General features: G+C 35.2%; 2 protein-coding genes across 2 annotated transcripts in view; both read left to right on the forward strand.

The window, feature by feature from the left end:
- LOC134475429 (synaptonemal complex central element protein 1-like) overlaps nt 1–1,714 on the forward strand; it is a 165,465-nt gene extending 163,751 nt beyond the window's left edge. The window contains exons 11-12 of the mRNA XM_063245858.1: nt 199–280; nt 616–1,714. Coding sequence (XP_063101928.1) covers nt 199–277 — 79 coding nt within the window. The 3' untranslated portion in view covers nt 278–280; nt 616–1,714. The remainder of the gene's footprint in view (nt 1–198; nt 281–615) is intronic.
- A 5,700-nt stretch (nt 1,715–7,414) lies between these two features.
- Nucleotides 7,415–9,776, forward strand: LOC111758464 (testis development-related protein-like). Its single transcript, XM_063246660.1, has 2 exons — nt 7,415–7,496; nt 9,508–9,776. The coding sequence occupies exons 1-2, from the start codon at nt 7,415–7,417 to the stop codon at nt 9,774–9,776; spliced, it is 351 nt and encodes a 116-aa protein (XP_063102730.1).
- Nucleotides 9,777–23,967: the final 14,191 nt, after the last annotated feature.

Below are 23,967 nucleotides of genomic sequence, written 5' to 3' on the forward strand. Positions count from 1 at the left end.
TGTTCTCATTCCTTTCTTCTCTCCTTCTCTTTATCCCACTCTTCAATGTCTCCCTTTCCCTGCCTCTTATTTTCCTTCTGTCCTCCTTTCCTTTATTCTCTTTCTCTCTCCTTTTCTATTTTATTCCTCAGATTTTTCCTCCTTTTTTTGTTTAAACCTAATCTTCATTTTCCTCCTTTTCAATCACTCTATGTGTAGAATGATGGCAGAGATGGAGAAGCTGGACATTAATTTTCTCTCAGAAACTGATATCTCAGAAGAGAAAGCTGACAAATAAAAGGTAAGGAGGACAGGAAGAGATGAGATATGCAGAAAAAAGAAAATGGAGGGAGTAGGGATTTTGCCCATAAGTAAATGTATTCCTGTGAGGGAGAGACAAGGAAGCATAGAGGATGCCATACAAGAGCAATGGAGCCCATGCAAACTATTCTAAGCACATTGTTTAGAAAGGATATTTCTCCTAAAGGGGCATAGACAGTGCACAAGTGCTAAAGTAGAGTCATCAAGGCAGTGGGAATGGAGGGGGCACTGGCTAAAGGGCATGTGTGCTGGGATGCAAGAGACCTCAATACCCTAGAGACCAAGGCCCTCATCCCATGATCCTTTCACTCCTAGGTAGAACATTTTCCACAGGCCATCCAGGAGCCCTGTCCAGGACCCTAGAAGACCAACTCTGGGCCAACTTCAAGACTCACCACACACTTTTCTAAAAAATGGATAAAAATAGTCTTATTAAATAGATTCAGGAATCTTTAAAGGTTTAATATATATATACAACTTTTTGTACATCAATTACAGCACATGAGTGAACAGTTTTACTTGCTAATTAATGACAATAAATGAATGAATTAATTTCAGTTTATTTTGTGTATAAATTATTGAAAAGGTGTTACTGATTTGATGATCCTGTGTATTTAATCTTTGGCACAATCTGATTTCCAGAAAGATTGGCTCACTGCACACTACTGATAATGTATGCAAATGGTTCTCTCCTCACAGTGACACCAACTAAACATTTTTTGTAAGTGCTATTGTTAATTTTTTTCTGCAGTTGAAAATCAAGCCACTCAGCTGATTTAGTTGATGGAGCCACACATTTTATTGGAGAAATGTTTGTCTTCACAGCCTATGACACTTAAGGCAGTCATGGGTAACATGGATCCTGGCTTCTCTGAAGACCCTAAATTCTACTTTTTATGTATAAATACCTCTTCTCTTCTCTCATGATCTATCAGTTAGCTTAAAAATACCAAACTAAAAGCCTAAGCAGTTTTTAGCCTCTTTGCAGAAGTTTTTCTGTTCTGATGGTTATTCTTCCCTTACTAACATGACAAAAAACAAAACAAAACAAAAACCAAAGATATTCTGATCAGTGAGGTGGATTGTCCTTTAATAGTTGAATTTGATGAATCATATTTTGATGAATCAGTGGTTATGCCGTGTTTTCCCTGAAATGTGGAAAACTTGTCTGGGATCCTTCTGTTTACTCTGCATTTCTTGTCCTACTCCATAGCAGTGGACCTCTGCCACCAACATATTTCTTTAAACCAGTCTCCAGATACAAAGACATGTTTATAATCACACTTAATATGTCGTAACTATCTGGCATGCAAACGGAAATGCACTAATTCCCTTGCCAGAACAGAAGATAAATTTTCTTTGGATGTTGTTTACTCTTATCATTTCATAATTTGAACATTATAACACTGACTTAACAATTCTTTTTTTTAAATTGGTACTGAGGATCGAACTCATGACCATGCACTTGCAAGGCAGGCGCTTATGCTGCTGAGGTAAATCCCCAACCCGACTTAACAATTCTTAAGAATCAGTATTGCATTGCATTATATTATATTACATTGCATTACATTAGACACTTACTAGGAGAAATAGTATAACTACAATTCTCTTTCCTGTATTTGATCATGGAGTCATAGCTGATATTTAGAACTATCTTCTTCCATTACCTATTCTATATTCCCTTGATGTCAGTAAGCACCTCAGCAGGTGCTTGTTTCTTTCCCTAGTGAAGTGACCCATTCCTTCACCATTGAAAAGAATAGCTTGAGCTGTTCCCTGTTGGATTGATCATTTTTTATGCCTAGACTTTATAACCTGAACAACTAGTTCTAAGATAACAATATGTAATATATTAACGAATGTTGATTCCCTAATATTTTTTTGAAATTTTGTGTCATTTACAACCTTTCTTTCTATTTTTATTTTTTTGAAAAAAAAAACTGTCTCAAACTGGTTGAGGGGTCACGATTTTACCCTTTTATCACGATTTGAAGTAGGATCCAATTCACTTGCCCTTAAATTTCTTTGATTGTATAAATCTAGTACAAATTTTTGTAGTCTCCTTCTTTCACTTTGGAGAACATCATGGCTAATCAGCCAATGCCATATGTCTACATGAGTCGTATTATTCTAGTCATTGTTTGGCTTCTGTTGTTCATTATAGTAAGTATGTGGATCCTGCCTCTGGCAATTAAGTGCAGCCACTTGACCTCTGCCACTCTGGGATCCAAACAAGCTTATGGCCCTTCACTTTCCCAATTGAGTAACCATAGTCCCCACGGTAAGGTCTGGCATACAGAGAAGAGCAATGACATGGCTCTTCAGGGATGCTGGTGCTCATCTCATAATTGTTTCTCAAGATATTAATGATGATCCATTATCTGGATCACCTCAATGTGGAGGATTAGGTTTAACATGATAGATCCATTCCAGCATTTCCATTTCCTTAAGACTCTGAATTGCCTCATCAGTAGTAAAGTGAGGAATATCAGGCATTTCTAACTTTTCATAGAGGGTCATCAGGCATTTCTAACTTTTCATAGAGGTTCATCTTTTGATCAGTATTTCTGCCAAACAGGCAAGTGAACTATTCACACTTTACTCCATGAGCTGCAACATTAAATTCAGAATCCCTGCTTAATTGGCACATTAGAACAAACACAGCCTGATCCAGGTATATATTTCTGCCACTATCATCCCATACTCATAAAATCTATCCCACACTTGCTCATTAGACATCTGCTTGTGAAAGTTCGAAAATTCAAGTTCTTTTGGAGAATGGCAGACCTCTTCATGGGTCCCACTATGTACCTCAACCTGAGGCACCTTCTGTGATTTGAGCCTAGTTATAGGACTAGAGGCAAAAATAAGTGGTGATAGTGGTCCTGAGGAGAATCGGTGTCATCTTGCTTGATCAAACAGGATTAGTTTCCAAGGTATACTAGAAGAGGTCAAAACACCTCAGTGAGTGGAGGTGGGGATGCCTAGGGTACTGCGGGTGGGGAAATCTCTTTCTCAGACAAAATAATCTCATTAGCATCTGGAAACTCAACATCCTTAGCTTCCTCATGATACTCCCACATCTCCAAACCAGTTTACAGGATCTCACTCTTTGCCAATTAGTGCCCTTGCCTTTGCTTCAGATACCCTTCGAGGTTGAGCATTAAATTTATAGTGTAGTGCAGTTGATTGAATTATGAGGAATTGTGTTTGGGTTTCTGCTGTCTCAGCCTTGTCACTAACAGAGGAAATTCTCTTTCAGAACACACTTAGAAACCTTGAAAGTTCTTATCTCTGTCTGGATCTGGGAATTTGAATCTTTGAGCTCCTTATTTTCCTTTTATTCTCCTTAGAGCCAGAAGGCTTTAGATTTTATATTGATATATTGAGCTCATGGTTTTCCTTCACTAGTTGTAGGTGTGGCTGAAGGGAGTCATATAGCCATGCATTAGGAAAAGCATGAATCCAGATAAATAACCAAATGCTACATCTCATGTTCCTAGAAAGACAAGAAAAATCAAACCCAAAACAAGTAGAAGAAAAGAAACAGTTGAAAATGAATGAAATTGAAACTAAAGTAAAAAACAATACAAGGGTCAAAAAACCCTCATAATTGGTTCTTTGGAAAGATATCCAAGCTTGTTAAATCCCTAGACAAATTTACTAAACAAAAGGAAGAGAGAAGTTAAAGTTAATAGAATTAGGAATGAAAAAATTCAAAATTGCAATACACATCACTGAAGCCCAGAGGAACATCAGTAATTATTTATAAAATTTATATTCCAAAAAAATTTATATTCCAACAAAGTGGAGAATTTGAAAGAAATGAATGAATTCCTATGTACATCTGACCTACCTACAGTGAACCAAGAAAATATAAAAAGTTAGTCAAACTATCTGTATTTGTAGATGATACATTACTTTACATAGAATACCCAAAAAGCTCCATCAAAAGCCTTTCAGATCTGATAACCACATTCAGCAAAGTGGCAAGCAGAAAGTGAAAAGACATATTGTGTCCTTAGATTGACAGAATTAATGTTGTTAAAATGGCCACATTACCAAAACAAATATGTGGATTCAACCTAATCACTATTAAAATACCAAAAATATTATCTATAGATCTAGAAAAGGCAATGCTGGATTTAATTTGTAGCTGGAAAAGACCCAGACGAGTCAAAGCAATGCTAATGAAAAAGAGAAATATTGGAGGCATCACTATAGTAACAAATGCTATAGTAACAAAAACCACATGGTATTGGCACAAAACCAGAAATATTATCCAGTGGAATAGAAGACACAAATAAATTCATGCACCTGAAATCCATCTTAGTTTTGACAAAAGAGTAGTTATGGGTTGTATCTAGATGCTCCCCACAAAGTACCCTGCCTCATAAGTGAGACTTTTCAGAGGTAGCTTGATCTATGGTGTGTAACTATGGATGTGGTAACTAAACTAGCCTGCTAATTGGTTTATCATGGTTCTGGATGTGGGTAATGGAAAGCTCACTCTGGTGTGGGTGGCACCACCCAAAAGGCTTATAGCCTAGATGGGATAAAAGGGAAAGGGAAGATTGTTGTTGCTTCCTCCTGCTTGATTCTGCTGCCTCTTGCTTGCCATGCCAGGGCTGTTTATCCTGTGCGATGTCACTCTGCCAAGTCACCCTGTCTTGCAACGAGATGACTATGGAATGAAGCCTCTACAAACTGTGAGCTGAAATAAATTTTCCTCCTTTAACTTTGGGTATTGGGAAAGTTGTCCAAGTAATGAAAATAGTTACTGATACAGGGGCCAAAAACATTAATGAATGATGCTAGAAAAACTGGAAAGGCACATACATAAAGCTGAAATTAGAACCTTATGTCTTGACCTATTCTAAAATTAAATCAAAATGGAAGACAATGTAGGAGAAATGCTCTAAAAAATTCACATAGGCAAATACTTCCTGAAAAGGATTCCAGAATCATATGTAATAATATCAGGTATCAACAAATGGGGCTACACTAAATTCAAAAGTTTCTGTATGGTAACAGGAAAAAGAAAGTGAAAAGAGAACCTATTGAATAGGAGAAAATATTTGGTAGATACTCTTCTAATAGAGGATTAATATATAGAATATTTATTTATTTTTATTTTAAAGAGGATAAAGCCAAGAAAAATAAAACAGAATAAAAACCAGTCAAAATAAACCAGTACAAATGAAACAGGTCTTCAAAACCTTACAAAATCAACAATAGATACCTTAATGCCTTTTGTCTTCAAAATGGCTTCCAATAATTCAGACCTAGCAAAAATTGAACAGAATAGAATAGAAACAATAAAAACAAAACAGACTTCAAAACAAGCCAACAGTAAATCTAAAATGGCTGCCATAATTTGTCTTGCTATCTTTTAAATAGCTGATCATGCCATCAGATTTAACATAAACAAACAAACAAATAAAGAATAAAACTCAGCCTAACAAAACGATGAAAATGATATGGTTTTTCAGGCAAGGATCGCTTCCTGATGAGGCCTTGTCTCTCCTCAGTCTGCTAATGGCAATGACTCATGGAGAGAGGCTTGAATGTGGCTGTCCCCACTGTGGCAGTAGCCCTCACATAATGCTGATTTCCAGGCATGGATCACCTCCTGGGAAGGCCTGGTTCTCTCCCCCCACAGGCCGTGAATGGCATTGACTCATAGAGAAAGGCTTGGGTCTGGCTGTTCCCACTCTGGAAGTGGCCTGCACATGGCACTGGGTTCCAGGTGGGATCACCTCCTGGTTGAGGCCTGGTTCTCTCCTCCCCACCCAGTTTGAGAATGGCACTGACACAAGGAGAAAGCCTTGGGTCTGGCTGTCCCCACTCTGTCAGTGGCCCATAGAATATATAAAGAACTTTAAAAAAATTAACCCCAGTAATATATTGACTCCAACAAAAATGTGGCAAAAATGAGTTGAATAGGAACTTCTCAAAAGAAGTTTGAATGACACAAAAGTACATGAAAAAAAATGTTCATTTTCTCTAGCTATCACAGAAATACGAATTAAATCTACATTGGTATTTCTTTTCACCCCAGTGAAAATAGCTATCATCACAAATATAATAAATTCTGATGAGGATGCAGGCAGAAAAAGAACTCTATTACATTGTTGGTAATAAACTACTATAGACAGTATGGAAATTCCTTTAATAAATAAAATAGAAAGGTCTTTTGACTCAATTGTCACACTCTTGCACAAATTTCTAGAACCTTTAAGCATGCAAACTATAACAACACACAAATACTCATATTAAAACAGCACAATTTGCAATAACTAAGTTATGAAAACAGCCCAGATGCCCATCAATAGATGAATGAATCAAGAAAGTGTGCTGTATATGTACAAAATGGAGCATTACTCAACTACAAAGAAGAATAAAATTATATCACTTGTAAGAATATGGAACTAGAAATCATCATAATAATAAAATGAGCCAGACTGAGAAATTTAAATGCCACTTGTTTTCTGGTATAGCAAAAATTGAAACAATATATAAATTAATAAATAATTGAAAAAGATGATACAAAATTAGGAGGTAGACTTTTAGGCATAGAGTAGAGAATGAGAAGGAGGGAGTGGAAAGAGAAAGGGTGGTAACGGGAATGAAAATTGATTAAGTTTTTTTAAGTGCATTGACCAGCTTACCAAAATAAGCCCCATCATCATTCACTACTGACATGCAGTGGTAATAAACAATAATACAAGAGAGATAGGGTTGGGATAAAACAACGTAGGTCCTTTTAGAGCTTTCAGTGATACAAACAACCCACTGCATCACATGCGCCATGGGTTCACCATCACTGACTAGGAGATTTTAGTTCAGAGCTCTTTCCTAGCATGTGTGAGGCTCTAAACTGCATCTTCTTCCTGGATAACACACATATGCATACACACACACACACTCACACACACTCATGATACAGTAAGATACCATGTCTTGTAGCCTTTCTGGATTTGAGGACTATAAATGCTGTAGTCAAGTTCAAGACCCATGTAGTTCAACATCACAAATAAAAAAACATCATGATAACAGCCACGGCTCAGCAAAATTTTATTTTTTGTATAAAAGATATTAGTCTCAGCATAAGATGGATGAACGATTTATGAAGAACTGCAAAACCTCAGAGTTAAAGTATTCACCTATTTCTCAGATGGAAAGACTGAGATCGGGTCAGTTGTCCTCTACAGTGATTCACTGATTCTGTATTTTAAGTATGTTCTAAGAGTTTAAAAGATACAAAAATGATTCACAACCTGTACTAAAAGTAAATAAAAATGGATTAAAATTCTATCTATAAAACCAAAAAGAGTTCATGCCAAGAAGAGCACAACAATACAAGGAAACCACATAAACAGATCATCATACTATTATCCTACATTGATTACCAACTCTGTGTCTAACTCTTTAAATTTATTATTTTCAAAATTCCTTAGAGAGGGATATAATTCTTTTTTTACAGTTGAAGAAATAAGATGAGATGATTTAGGTAATTTAGGTACTTAAGTGGTGAAACTTTAATTGATATCTAGCCTTTTTGGATTCTAAAAACGGTCCCCCTGTCTATGTTACAATTACTGAAATGTAGAATCCACTACTACTAACACAAATCACCTTTTCTTCAAAATAGGAGGCTATCTGGAAAAACTAAGAATTTATAAATCTTTAGTATCCATTAACAGATTATGTTATAGTTCAGAGGATCTATACTGATACCAACTAACTTGGGGTCCAAAAACTTGACATTTTTATACAGCACAAATTTTATACAGCATGAATAGTGACAGAGACCTCCTCTGAGGATAATACAACTTTGCTTAACTAATTTGAAAATATGGGAAGCTGGTGTTGTTCCTCTGTTATCCTTTAAGTAAAGTCCTCTGGAACAGCTATTAGGTGGGAAAAGGAAGGTGAAAGCCTTCTCTTAAGGTCCTATCTCACTCACAAGTGAGAAGAGCTTTTGTTCCATAGTTCACTAGGATATACACTAGGAGAACACAAGGAGGCTTTTAGTCATCTTGGAACACACAAATCTATTAACTTATTATACGTAATTTAGTGATTTATAAGCAAGCAGGGGAAGGGAAAGAAGGGAGTTAAAATGGAGACTAACAAAGAATAAGCTTGGTTTAAAAGAACAGTATAGGACCATAGATTCAGCAGAACTAGCATGGACAATTTATTACCACCACTATTGGTTCTGTGACCTTAAGTAAGTAACTTATCCTTTAAGATCTATAAACTTATATGATTACCTTTTTACTGAGATTTTGTGCCTTTTAGAAGTAGGGCCTTGGGCTGGGAGTTTAGCTCAGTGGCATAAGCACCTGCCTGGCAAGCACAAGATCATGAGTTTGATCCCCAGTACCAAAAAAAGTATAGAAGTAGGGCCTTGAATGACTGGTTTTTAATATCCAACTTTCAATATATATCCTGAAAATCTCGTATATATCAATGAATATATAAATGAATAATTAATATATACCAATAATACCAATTGAAGAAATAATCCTCTTTCCAATTGGAGTTATTACAGTGCATTCTACCTGTTGTAAATAACTAGATGTGTAAGGTCTTTGTGTGTTAGGCACTGCCCATTATCTTACGGACACTTGTGTAATGTTGGAGGAATGAAATTCTCATACATTTTTCTACATCAACCAACACAGACACTACCAAAATTATCAACATATCCCATAATTTAACCAGAAGCATTTATACCTAAATGCATGTGTTAATTTTAGAGTTTCTATCATAGCTACACAACTCATTTCATTATATGCCTAATATTTTTGTATTTAAGAAGATTGCTTGCCATAAAGATAAAAGTAATTCCAATGAAAAATAGCAATATTGTGGCCATGCTAGAGACTCAGGCCACATCCCACAGTCAAAGGGCCCGCACGGAGCCTATAGAAGCTGAGTCAGGGCAGGAGCTTCTGGACAAGACTCCAAGGAGAAGGATAGGCCTCAGGGGGAGCCACCACCAGGTACTACGGGTACTCCAGCATAGGTTCAAAGAAAAGTTTCTGAGGTTGGAAACATGTGATTTCTTTGTTTATTAAGAATGATGAACAACATCTCCTTAAAAGATGTAAATCTACCAAGTCCAAAAGAAGTAACGATTAAGAGTTGAAGTCAGAGAAGAAATCTGAATTTTGGTACAATTTGGTTTTAAAACAGAACACACAAGTAAGAAACCAGATGAGATTGAAGATTGGGAAACTCTAAGACTTGCTTTTGAAGATGTGGCAGCTGATACAAGGGACACTTTGAGTGACTGCCAGAGCTGGTCAGGTTGGGAGGGTGATGCAAAAGGTTCCAACATGTACATGAGCCTGTTCAGCTCTGCAGCTAATTCCTACAGAAGTCTGCAGTCAGCAGAGAAGCTGATTAGCATCCGGCAGCAGAGCAAGGGTCACCTGACAGACACCCAGGAGAAGGTAGAATGAGCAGGGCAAGCCATGGTGCCAAATGTATGCACTACTGCATAAGCTTTTGGATTGGCCAGGCCTGGTACCCTTCTGTTCACCCCAATCAGTTGCCAAAGCCTCCAGCATTACAGTAGGAACCCACTGCCTGCATTTCCCACCTGATATCCTGATACACTGTGGCTCCCAGGGTGAGCATATGCATGTCTGCGTTTGGTTGCCTTAAGTGGAATGTCTACCTACTGCAATCCATGCTTGCTGAACATGTGAATTTGTGATGTCATCCCACAATGACTTGCAGTCAGTCACAAAGTATTTCTGTGCTACCCTCAGCTGCAGTTCTGTTTTGGGATCTCCACATTTTCCTCTGTGTTCAACACAAAGCAGTCTATGATGCCCTTGGCAGATGTGCTATGCTCTTCTACCAGTAGGAGCTTATAGCCCTGGAGGCAAGATAAATTTTTCAAGGGTTATGATAAATTCTGTTTAGCTTGCAAGTTAAACTTTATCTTACTAAATTTAAAAAAGTAACAAATTACATACTGGAAAAGCAAAAGTTATGTTGGAGAGTCAAATGGTACCTCAGATGCATGTCCACCATTGCTGATGGAGGAAAAGCCTCCTGGGTGCATTTGATAGTAACTTTGCTTTTTCTGGATTTTATTATGTTTACTGAACTTCTAAATATTCATCATTATTTCTTTCAAAAATTTGCATTTTTAGTTCAAAGATTAAAGAAATGATATAAAGGTGAATTTCAGTCACTTGATAATTTTGTTTGGAAAATGTTAACTGTTTGATATAAAGTTAAAAGTATACACTGACGTGCCTCTTTTCTATTATTCCTAGGTGTTTCTACTATTCCTAGGTTTCTATTATTCCTTACCATTTTGAAATGAGATACTCATTATGATTGAGGTGAAATCTCTAGGAAGTGTTTTCCCTACAGGTAGCTTGGGGCTGACTGGACAGCACTGTGTTCTGCCTGTCTCTGTAGACCTACTGCTGTCGCCAACGTAGTCTATGTGTCAGGGCTCCTGGCTATGTCTGGAACGATGGCTCTTAGCAGTAGGCCTGCAGATATCTATCTTAGGAAAAAGTGGTTTAAAAGAAGCATATTTGTAGTTTGTTAAAAACAAATACCTCAGTTATACTGTGTTTACTTCTTGGAGAAAACAAAACAACAAAAAGTAAAAAGCAGCAAAATAAAAATACCCATTCTTGAGCATTTCTATGCTGTTTTATTTACCTTGATTTTCTGTCTAATGCTCTTGTGAAATAACTGAATGAGCCTGACAGCTGAGCACAGTGCTGTATGTCAGAGTGCTTGTTTGTACACTTAGACAGATTTACTTGATCAGTTTGTCCATCTTCTATAGCTGGCTGTCCACCTAACTATCCACGAACCCATCTATCCATCCATCCATCCATCCATCCATCCATCCATCCACCTTTTAAAATAGAAAAAGAAGTTTATCAAGCCTTGGAAGGGGTATTCAAATAAAAAAATGCTACAACCTTGAAATTGTTAACACTTTGTTTAATAACACAGAAGAAAGTTTATGATTTTTAGTATAGTAACTGAAGTGGGAAAACGTAAGTATCCTCGGGCACATAGTTCGATGCATGGCTGTCATCTTCCATCTCCCCAGAGAAATACTGCTGGAATGGCACAGACACGTAGCATGTCAGAAAACCGTGGAAGCATTTTATATCAGTAGCTAGTGTGGGCTCATTTATGGATGTGCAGGCCTGTAAATGTTGCACTTGAGACTCAGGCAATCATCTGGCTGGCTGCCCTTGCTGTGCCGCTGATGGAACGCCATGTACCTGCAGTGCCTCACTGATGTTCTGGTGCACTTGCTGGAGCCTTCACACTGTCCTTCTTCCAGAGGTGAAGACCAAGCCAGACTGGGATTGGCGTATGCATTTTGAATTGACTTTACGTACAAAGACAATGAGAAAAAAATGACTTTTTTCTTCTGTTGTATCTGGTTTTTAGTGTAAATATTTATTAGTGTGCTGTATAAGTAAATGCTTTTTCTTGGAAGAACTTACCAAAATGAATCTTGTGTTTTCACAGTAAACAGACTGGGCCAATGAGCAGATGGGGCTGTGATTCTGGGCAAGTTGGCCCTGGGCATCTATGCCCTGCAGTGGTTTCTAACCGAATGTGACCATCTTCAGGGAAAGAAGATTCCAACTTACTGCTGAGGTTTTCAAAAATAAAAGTGCTGCTTTTGTCTTTAAAAATGGCAATATTTTCAAAATTGATAATAAAAATATAGATTTTAAATTTTATTGTCCTTCATGTGTGCTATTTCAACCTTCACACTGTTTCTTCCGATATAACAATTGTATTTATCTTGTGTATATATAATAGAGTCAGAATTTCATCTTATAACTATTTATTGTAAAGCTTCAGAATGCCACAGTACAGAAAGTCTTTAGCAATTCTCAGTCTTTCTTTTTCCAATTCTTTCTTACATCTTTCTTTTTACAATGTTCACTTCATCTCCTAACAATTCCAGATACTTCTCATTTCTGCAATTTTTTTCCAAGTTCACTAACTAAACGATGTACATAGCCAACACTACAACATTTTTACAATGTGCTGAATAATAATACACATGAATTTTTTAACCATTGGGAAAGGAAATCTATGGTGGAATTAAAGATAGTAAGAGGAGATTATCCTGGATTTTTCAGATAAACCCAATGTAATCATAGAGGGCAAAAGACCAAATTCAGATTCAGGGAAGGAGACCATAGTAACAGACATCAGAGGAGAGATAAGTTTGAAGGTGCTACATTGCTGGTTTTTGAGGATGGAGTTATGATCTATGAGCCAAGGAATATAGGTGGTTTGTGAAGCTGGGAAAAGCTGTAGAATTGTCTGAGAAACAATGGCAAACAAAATTTTTCCCTCCCTATGTGTTGTCTATTCATTCTGCCAGTTGTTTCTGTTGCTCTATAAAAGCTCTTTAATAAGATGAGATCCCAGCTGTTGATTCTTCGAAGTACATTATCTGTGTGATTGGAGTTCTTTTCATAGTCTTTGCATACACCCATATCTTCAAGACTTCTCCCTATTCTACCTTCCAATAGATTTAGGGTTTCTGTTTTATATTTAGGTTTTTGATCCATTTCAATTTTATTTGAGCATATGGTGAGAAATATGGGTCTAAGTTTAGTCTTTGGCATGTGGAAAGCCAATTTTCCAAGCAACATTTATTAAGGATTGACCTCATTGTCAAAGATAAGACAACTGAGTGTATTTGGAGTTGTTTCTGTATCTTCTAATCTTCCATCGACCATCAAGTATATTTTTTGGTTTTTGCCAGTACCATGCTGTATTTATCACAGTAGCTCTTTGTAGTACAATTTCAAGTAAGGGATTGTGATGTCCCTGCATTGCCTTTGTTGTCTAGAATCACTTTTGCTATTGTAGATCTCTTCTGGTTCCAAATGAATTTTAGGACTATTTTCTCTAATTGTATAAGGTATGTTGTTGGTATTTTGACTCAGATGGCATTAAATTTCTATAGTGATTTTGTAAACATGGTCATTTCCAGTATATTCATTCTGAGTATATACCTGAGACAAGGGCTATCTTTCTACTTTCTGATATCCTATTACATCTCTTTATTCAGAGTACTGTAGTTTCAAATGTAAACATCTTTTACTTCCTTCTTTAGATTGATTCCTAAGTATTTTATTTTTCTGATGCTTTCCTGAAAGATGTACTTTCCTTAATTTCTCTCTCAGTGAGTTTGCTATTTGACTACAGGAATACTATTGATCTTTAAAATTTTTTTCATCAAAAAATTTTTTGTACCCAGAATTGAACTCATAACCTTGCTCATAGTAGGCAGGCACTTACGCCGCTTAGTTAAATCCCTAGCCCAGAAATGCTATTGATTTTTGAGGGCTGCCACTGTATCCAGCTATGCTGTTGAATTTGGTTATTAAATCTTACAAGTACTTTGGTGGAGATTTTGGGGTCTTCTATGTAGAGTATCCTATCACCTATAAATAATATTTGAACTGTTTATTTCTTTTCTCTTCACTAACTGGTCTGGCTAATGTTTCAAGAACTATATTTAACAGGAGAGGTGATAGTGGACATCTTCTCTTGTTCCTGATTTTAGAATAAAAGTTTTCAACATTTTTATTTTATTTTTTAAAGTAACTTTATTAGTAAATTTTAAATATACAGAATGATCATCATCATCACAGGGAACTTCAACCTTTACATGACATATTTTGATTCTTGTTTTTAACCTCATCCTTATTCTCCTTTGAAACTCTTTTCACTTCAATATTTACAAAACTTTTTTTTCCATTTTACCTTTCTTTGTAATTGTCTATTTTTGTAATTGTCCATTTCCCTTCTTCATTCCCCCTTCACTTTCCTAATTTCTATTTCCTTTTGAACAATATCTTCCATTTGCACAATACATATTGTATGTTTTGTTCTCATTTCCTCTTTGTTTCTCACACCAGAGAGAGACTGCAATATTTACACATGTTGAGTCTGATTTATTTCACTTAAGAATATGATCTCAAGTTGTACCCATAAATGTCTCAAATGTATCCACATGTTTTTATCCATTCTTCAGTTGATGGACATTTGGGTTGTTTCCAAGACTGAAATATTACAAATTGTGCTGCAATAAACATGGGTATACATGTATCATTGTGCTATAATATTTTAAATTCTTCTGGAAAAATAATCAGAAAAGAAATAGCTGGGTCAAATGGGACCTCCAATCCTAGATTTCTTAGGAAAGTTCACACTGGTTACCACAGTGCTTACACAAGTCTATGTTCCCTGTCAACAATGCAGAAGTGTTACTTTTTCCTTACAGTCCCACAAGCACTTTTTTTGTACCAGGGATCCAACTGACAACCTTGCACTTACCAGGAAGGTGCTTATGCTGCTGACCTAAATTCCCAGCCTATTGGTTGACTTCTTGATGATAGCTCTTCTTTCTGGAGAGATAGGGAATCTCCGTGTTGTTTTAATTTGCATCTCTTGAATGATCAGTGATGCTGAACATTTTTTGTATATTTGTCACTTGTATTTATTCATTTGAGAAGTGTATATTAATCTCAGATGGCTATTTTTGGATTGGATCTTTGAATTTGGGAGGGTTGATTTTGTTTTCAATTCTTTATATATTCTGGGTATAAATCCTTTGTCTGAGGGACAAATGGTTATAATTTTTCCCACTCTGCATTGTCTTTTCAATTGATTGGTTATTCCTTCTGATATATAGAAGCATTTTGATAAGATGAGATCCCAGTTGTTGTGTCTTTTTATTATTTTCAATGTGAACAAGGATTCATTCATGAAATCCTTGCTTACACCTATATACAATTCAGATACAATTCAGGAGTTGTATCTATTCTCTCTTCTAGCATATTTAGTGTTTCTGCTTCAATATTTAGATCTTTGATCAATTTTTAATTTTTGTTCAGAGCATAGTGATATAGTTTTAGTTTTTGGCATATGGAAAGCAAAGTTTTTCAGCATCATTTATTAAAGAGGCTGTCTTTATTCCAATGAATTGTTTGGTTTATTTGTCAAAACTAAGATGATTGTGTTTGGAGTTGTGTCTGCACTTTCTAATCTATTCCATTGATTCTCAGGTCTGATTTTTGTTTTGTTTTGCCAGCATTGTGCTGATTTTATCACAGATTTGTAGTATCATTTCAAGACAGGGATTGTGATGTCCCTGCCTTGCCTTTATTGTCTAGAATTGCTTTTGCTATTCTAAGCCTCTTCTGGTTCCAAATGAATTTTATAAAACTTTTCTCTATTTTGGTGTGGTATGCTAAAGGTATTTTGGTTGGTATTGCATTAAATCTTATAACAATTTTGATAGTGTGGCCATTTTCACTATGTTGATACCTCCTATCCATGAACAAGAGATATCTCTCCATTTTCTGATATCCTTTTTGATCTCCTTTTGCAAAGAAATGTAATTTTTGCTTGATCTGCAAGTTTCTTAATTTTCATTAATTTTGGCATTATGTTGTAAGTCCCTCCCTTTCTTTTCTTCCTAATTATCTGTTTTTAGTTGATTTTCTCTTAATATATCCAACATGGCTCCTCTTCTATTCAGTCATGTTCTAAACTCAGTATAGTTTTTTAAACCACTGAATTTGTGGAGATTTGATTTGGCAATGTTAGGAAAGTAATTCAGAAATATATATATATATATATATATATATATATATATATATATATAATATTAACTTTGTGAATTCAGGCACCACTATATACAATGGCGCCTTGGGTTATGAACTTAATTTGTTATATAACTTTGGAGAGATAGCCATGTTTGTGCTGATGTGGGAAAGATGACCACAGTCATGTTTGCTATCATTGCAGAGTTTGAAAACAAAAGCAAACACTTTTGTTTTGTCAAACGCTTCCATTTGCAAACCAAATTGTTTGTAAACAAAACTGTTCATGAACTGAGGTACAACTGTATGTGTGTATATATGTATATTCAATTATATATAAAAAAATATATATATATTCAATTAAAACCATTTAAAATAAAGTGTTTCATTAAATTATGTCACATTGTGGAACCTGCTGCTCTAAGGGAGTTAAATAGAATGAGGTAGCTCAATTTGTATTTGATGGTGCTATAACTCTACACCTTAATATCAAGAAAAACAAACTTCAGAAACATGAGTTATTTCTGAAAGAAAATCTGTTTGCTTTTGTTCCTTTATTATAAAGAATTTGGTCTATACTAAGGATAGTAGCCATTTGTCTGTTATTTCTTTTGCAAATATTTTCTCAATGTTTATCAATAAAATTTTCATTTAGCTTAGGTTAGATTTTTTTCCCCTTGCAGAAATTATCTTTTTGAAGAGTGACATATATTAACATTTCTCATTTTTCTTTTCATTTCACTTGGATATTGATGCATAATTTAAAATCCTTCCTACACCACAGATAAAGAAGAATTCACTTACTTTCCAATACATATTCTCCATTTTGCTCCTTATTTATCCATTAAATTTCTCATAGAAAAAAAAATGAATTATTTAGTGTGACATTTATTTCTTAAATTTATTTCTTAATACTTAAAATTATGGTCTCAAAATGCAAAAATTTACACAAAAATGTCTCAAATTTATTTTTCTTTATGACAGAGTAGTACTCCATTGTATTAAAACCATATTTTCTTTATGCATTTAATCTGTTAATATGCTTATGGGCTGTTTCTAAGACTTACCTATTATAAACTGTGCTGCTACAAACGTGAGTATACATATATCACTGTGGTGTCATGCTTTTAACTAGTTTGAGATGATGCCTAGAAGGAGAATAGCAAACTCAAATGGCTTCTAATTTTAGTCTTTTGAGGAATCTTTATAGTTAGTTCCATAATTGTACCAATTTACACTTCACCATGAAGAAGGGTTCTTTTATCCCCCACAGTCTTCCCAGCATTTGTTATGGGTTGATTTCTTGATGACAAACATTATTTCCCTAATAAAATAGAATCTCTTTTTAATCATTTTTTGTACCTGAAATTGAACCCATGGCAGGTGCTATACTGCTGAACTACATTCCCAGCCCTATAATGGAATCTCAATGTTTTAAACTGTATTTACTGAATGATCAGTGATGCTGAAGATTTTTTCATATATTTATTCGTTGTTTATACCTCTTCATCTGACACATGTCTATACATTTCAGATATCCATTTTTTGACTGGTTCTTTAAATTTGGGGGATCAGATATTTTGGGTTCTTTATATATTCTAGATATTAGTTCTTTGAGGAATAGCTAGTAAATTTTTTTCTTATTTTCTGAGTTCTTGTTGGTGTCTTCTTTGGTGTGCAGAAACTTTTCAATTAGATGTGCTCTCATTTTTTAATTGTTTGTAATATTTACTGCCCAGAGTTAAGTTTGTAAGCTCTTTGCCTTCACCTATGTCTTTAATAAGAGTTTTGTCTATTCTATCTTACAGAAGACTGTTTATGTTTTAATATTTAGAACTGTGATGCATTTCTTTTCATTTTGTTTTGTTTTCTTCTGAGACAAGGTTTTGCTATGTAGTTCAGGCTTCTGGCCTTGGACTCACTTTATAGCCCAGGCTGGCCTCAAACTCACAGAGATCCTCCTGCCTCAGACCCAAGTGGTGACATTACAAGTGGACACCTCCACATCTGGCCATGGATCCATTTCTACTTTACTTCAGTGCATGGTGAGAGATATGGGTCTAGGTTTAATCTTCATCATATGGAAAGCCACTTTTTCCAGCCTCATTTATTAAAGAGAATTTCTTCCAGTGAAGGTGTTTGACACTTTTGTCAAAGATAAGGTAGCTGAGCATGCTTGAAGTTGTTTCATCATCTTCTATTCTGTTCCATTGGTCCTCAGGTCTGTTTGTTGTTACTGTTGTAGTTGCCATTTTTGCTACCACTGTGCTGTTTCTATCACTGCAGCTTCGCAGTATAACTTCAAAACCAGGGTTATGATGGCTTCTCTTATGCTCTTGTCCAGATTTTGTTTTGCTATTCTAGGTCTCTTCTGGTTCCTTACTAATTTTACGGTTGTTTTCACTATCGCTGTGTGGAATCTTATTGGTATTTTCATTAGGAATGCATTAATCTGTGTAACAGTTTTGTATGTATGGCCATTTTAACTCTATTGATTCTGCCTGTCCAAGAACAGTGGATATCTTTCCATTTGGCATTATCCTTTTCAGGGCTGGGGATTTAGTTCAGTGTGAGGTCATGAGTTCAATCCCTGGTACCAAAAAAAAGTAATAGTAATGTACTATCTTTTTCAATCACCTTTTTCAGAGTAGTATAGTATTCAATATCAAGCTTTTTTATTTTATTATATTCATTCTTAAAGATTTCATTTTTCTTTTTATTTTATTTTAAAGAGAAAATAAGGCACAGAAAAACAAAAGAGCAACCAAACAAACAAAAATACAACATCATAATCATCGCCAACAACAATAAAAACAAGAGTAATACAGAATTTCAAAACAAGATGATAGGAATTAAACAATGGGTGTTATGTTGCATATTGTTATCTCCAAAATGGTTGCTCAGGGTACCATACACAGGCATGCAAAATTGATCAAACAATATGACTTCCTTTTGAACAGTTTCTTTCCCTTTCACTATATCTATTGTGACTATTGGATCTTATTTACTTTAAGTTTCATATACCAACAAGACAATATGGCATTTACACATGTGAGTCTGATTTATTTCACTTCTGGTCCCTAGTTGCATCCATTTCCCTATAAAAACAATTGAATTTATCCTTCTTCATAGCTGAGTAGTATTCCATTGTATAAAAATATCAGATCTTTTTTTATCCATTTCTCACTTGATGGGCATTTGTTTCATTTCCAAGATCTGGCTATTACAAATTGTGCAGCTACAAACATGGGTACACATATGTGACTATAGTATGATGTTTTCAGGGTTTTTTTTTTCTGGGAAAGTACCCAGGAGGGGAATAGTGGGAATAAATGGATCCTGTAATGCTAATTTTTTGAAGAATCTCCACACTGATTTTCATAGTAAGTTTTACCAGTATGCACTCCCATCAAAAATGTACAAAGTTTGCTTTTTTCTCATAGCCCCTCTAGCATTTGCTATAGGTTTCTTAATGTTAGCCATTCCTTCTGGAGGGAGATGATATCTCAGTGTTGTTTTAATTTACATTTCTTGAATGACTAATGCTGTTGAGCATTTTTTCATATATTTATTTGCCATTTGAATTTCTTTATCTGAGAATTGTATATTAATAAATAGCCTTCCTGTACATACACAAAAAAAATTCACTGAATGGGAAATTAGAGAAAACACTCCCTTCACAATAACATACAAAAAATGAAATACTTAGGAATCAATCTAACAATGTAATTTATACATTCAAAATGTATATATATATATATATATATATATATATATATATATAAAACAATGTAATTTATACATTGAAAATTACAGTACTCTGAAAGAAATCAAAGAGGATATCAGAAAGTGAAAAATAGCCTATGTTCATGGATAGGAAGAACCAACATTGTGAAAATGGCCCTAATCTGAAAATGTTTATACTGATTTAATGTAATTCCAATTAAAATACCATTAGCATACCTCACAGATCTAGAGAAAACATTCCTAAAAGTCATTTGGAACTAGAAAAGACCTAGAATAGTAAAGGGAATCCTAAGTAACAAAGGCAAGGCAGGAGAAATCACAATTCCTGACTTGAAACTATACTACAAAGCTGCTATAATAAAATCAGCATGGAACTGGCAAATAAACAGATTTGAGGATCAGTGGAACACAGTAGAAGATACAGACACAACTACAACCACATTCAGCCACCTTATCTTTGATAAAGAGGGCAAACATGTTCACTGGAAAAAAGATACTCCCTTTAATAAATAGTGCTGGAAAAACTGGTTTTCCACATGCCAAAGACTTAAACTAGACCCTTGCCTATCACCATGCATTAAAGTCAACATGGATCAAAGATCTAAGCATTAAGACAGAAACATTAAATTTACTGGAAGACAAAGTAGGTAGAAATCTCCAAAACACAGCAGTAGGCAGAGAGTTCATGAACAAAAGCCAAACTGCATAAAAAGTACTTCAAAGAATCAACAAATGGGATCTTACCTTATCAAAAAGTTTTTGAACATCCAAAGAAATCATCAAGATGGTGAAAAGAAAACTCATGGATTGGGAAAAGGTTTCTGCCAACTGTCACTCTGACAAAGGACTTCTGTCTAGAATATGTAAAGAACTGAAAAAAATCAGGCCCCCTAAATTCAAAGACCCAATCCAAAGATTTCATTTTACTAGATGCTATTGTGAAAGATGTTCTACTAATTTATCTCTCAGTAAATTCATTATTCATGTACAGGAATTCCACTAATTTTTGCATGTTAACTGTCTATCCCAATTTGCTACTGAGGTTTGTAATTGAAAGAGTCTTTTGATTAGAGTTATTGAGATCTATTGCATAGAGTATTGTGTCATCAGCAATTAATGATAATTTAAGTTCTTCTTTTCCTATTTATATTAACTTTATTTCTTTATCTTGTCTAATTGATCTGGCTAATGCTTTGAGGAGTATACTGAACACAAATGGTGAGAGTAGTCGTCCTCGTCTTGTTCATGATTTTAGAGTGAAAGCTTTCAACTTTGGGCCATTTAGTATGATGTTGGCTATTGGTTTGTGTTAGGTGGATTTTATCTGTTGAAATAAAGACTATTCCAGTATTCTTTAATGTTTTTATTGTGAGTGGATGCTGCAAGTTGTCAAATGCTTTTCTTTTTTTGCTTCTCTTGAGATGATCATGTGGCTTTTGTCCTTGGTTCTGTCAAGTGGTGTATTTACTGATTTCCATATTTTGAGCCATCCCAGAATCCCTGGAATGAATCTTATTTGGTCATCATGTATAATCTTCTTAATGGTTTGCTGCATTCTCTTCGCTAGTATGTTAGTGAAGATTTTTGCATCTGTGCTTTGTCTTTATTGGCTGGGCCTTTCTCTGATTTTGGTGTCACAGTAATGCTTGCTTCCAGAAATGACTTCAGTAGTATTACCTCCCTTTCAATTTCATTAAAGGATTGAGCAGTAGGAGCATCAGATTTTTCTGCAAAGTTCTTATAGAAACCAACAGTGAATCTCTCAGGACCAGGACTTTGACTTCGTGGCAGTGTTTGATTCTTCTCTTCCTCCCCTCCTCCTTCAATTTCATTCACTGATACTGGATCATTTAGAATATTTTTATCATCCTGATTCAGCTTTGGAAATTCATATATATCTAGGAATCTAGCCATTTGTTCTGAATTTTTAGAGTGGTTTGTCCTAATAAGTAGTGATGCTTGCCTAGATTTCTATAAAATCTTTTGTGATTTTGACCTTTTTCTTCCTAATTGCATAGATTTGGCTCTTTCGTTTCCTTGATTTGATATGATTTGCTAAAAGTTTGTCTTTTTTTAATCTTTCAAAGTACCAATTCTCTGATTGATTCTTTTTATTATTTTTGTATCAATTTCATTAATTTCTGCTCTAATCTTTACAATTCCCTTCTTCATATGACCTTTGGATTGAATATCCCTTTTTTATAGAAACTTGAGGTTTAACATTAGGTTATTTGGCTCACTCTGCTTTACTTGTGTGAGAATTCATCACTATTAATGTTTCCAATATAAATGCTTTTATTGTATCCTGTAAATTCCAGTATGTTATGATTTTAATTGTAGAAACTGTGTAATTTCTTCTTTAATTTCACCTATGACCCATTGTTTCCTCACTAAGTTATAATTTAATTTCAATGTGTTTATATAGCTTTTGTCTTTTGCCATTTATTTCCAATTTTATTTCACTGTTATCTAATAATATACAAAGGGTAGTTTCAATTCATTTTGAACTTACGTAAGTAAGCTCTATAAGCTACTATGTGTTCCATATTAGAGAAAGTCACATATTATATTGAGAAGAATGTTCAGTTTTTTGGTGGAACACACATACAGATATTTACTAAGTCCATTTGTTCAGGGTTTGGTTCAACTCTGATATTTCTTTGTTGATTTTCTGTCTAACTGATCTATTTTTCACAGTGGGGTATTGAGGTTCCCCAATACAATTGCATTAGTGCTTATCTGATTTTTCATATCCTTTAGTTTTTGTTTTATATAGCTTGGTGCACCAGTATTTGGTGCATATGTATTTGTGATTGTTATCTCTTGGTTTTGTAACATTTCCTTAAATATATAGTGAATTTCTTTGTCTCTTCTGATCAATGTTTTCTTGAAATCTGCTTTGTCTGAAAATAGAATTGCTACTCCTGCTTTGTCTTGGTTACTTCTCTCTCATTATTGAGACAAAATACCTGATGCCCAAAATGAAGGAAGGAAAGGTTTATTTCTTACAGTTTTTGGAGTTTTCAGTCCATACTCAGCTGGCTCCAAAGCAGGATGGGATGGCTGAGAGGCAGCCATTCATGGTGGCCACAAGCAACAAGAATGAAAGGGCAAAAGAGGAAATAAAGAGGGAAAGTACATTTCCTTCCCACCCTTACAATTGTATGCTGTCTCCTTGCCCCTGGGTAGGTACAGCACTCATGTTGCCAATCCCAGAGTTAGATAAGAAACCAATGACAAATGCTAGATTCAGCCACCACCATGAGGCATGAGCATGAGGCTTGGGGGCCATCTAAACACAAATCATAACATGAATTTTTCTGAGTTCCTGTTGCATGGGGTATTATTTTCCATGTTTTGATTTTCAAGGTATGAATATATTTTTGAGTTAAATGTGTTTCTTACATGAAGCATATTGCTGTATCCTATTTTTTGATCCATTATGCCAATCTGTTTCTTTTGATTTGTGGATTGAGATTATTAACATTAATGGCTATTACGATAGGTATTGACTTACCCTTGTCATTCTATTATTTTCTTGTAGTTGGTTCCCTTGCTTTCTCTTCTGTTTCATTGCTTGCCTCATCTACTGGATTCACTATATTGGATGCTTAGAATTTTTTTCTTCGTGGTCTCTTTCTAGAATATCTTTCAAAACTTTGGGTAAGGCTGCTTTGGTGGTCATCATTTTTTTCAGGTGTTGTTTTTCATGAAGATATTTTACATTTTATTTCTCCATCAATTTCAAAAGACAATTTTAAGTTACATCAACCTAGGTCAGAGGTTGTTTTCTTTTACAGTTTAAAACTCTTGACTCCAAAATCTCCTTTACTTTAGGGCTTGCCCTATCCTAATCACCTACCAAATGCCCCATCTATGGACACTCTAGTTGGATTAAATTTCAACTCTTTCAGTATCTTACAATCGGAATTAAATTGCAATATGAGTTTCAGAGGAGACAAGCTATATCCAAATTATGGCACTTCTAACATTACAGCAAGGAACTCTCAGACCTTCCCATTAATTATCCACATTTAGGACAGAAGGGGAAGCATTCAAAGCTGTTAGCAATGAATCATGAGAAATGGAATCAGAGCTGTCAGGGGCCTGAATTTAGTCCCAGGCCCTGAGCATGCGTGGGTTGCAATCTAGCACACAGGAAAGGCTTGGAAGGTCACTCCCATGTGGTAAGACCATGCCTCAGGTCTGAAATAACCAGAGGAGACATGGGAGGTCCAAGTGGGACTAATCCCATGCCAAGTGAACTCCA

The sequence above is a fragment of the Cavia porcellus genome, unplaced genomic scaffold (genome assembly GCF_034190915.1).
Source record: "Cavia porcellus strain 051 isolate PalLab524CR breed Dunkin Hartley unplaced genomic scaffold, mCavPor4.1 scaffold_3, whole genome shotgun sequence".
Taxonomy (NCBI): domain Eukaryota; kingdom Metazoa; phylum Chordata; class Mammalia; order Rodentia; family Caviidae; genus Cavia; species Cavia porcellus.

Coding starts and splice junctions, on each gene's coding strand:
- LOC111758464 (XM_063246660.1), top strand. CDS start 7,415: ATGGATGAACGATTTATGAAGAACTGCAAAACCTCAGAGTTAAAGTAT. Junction 7,497..9,507: donor GATGGAAAGACTGAGATCGG/GTCAGTTGTCCT, acceptor GTTTTAAAACAG/AACACACAAGTAAGAAACCA.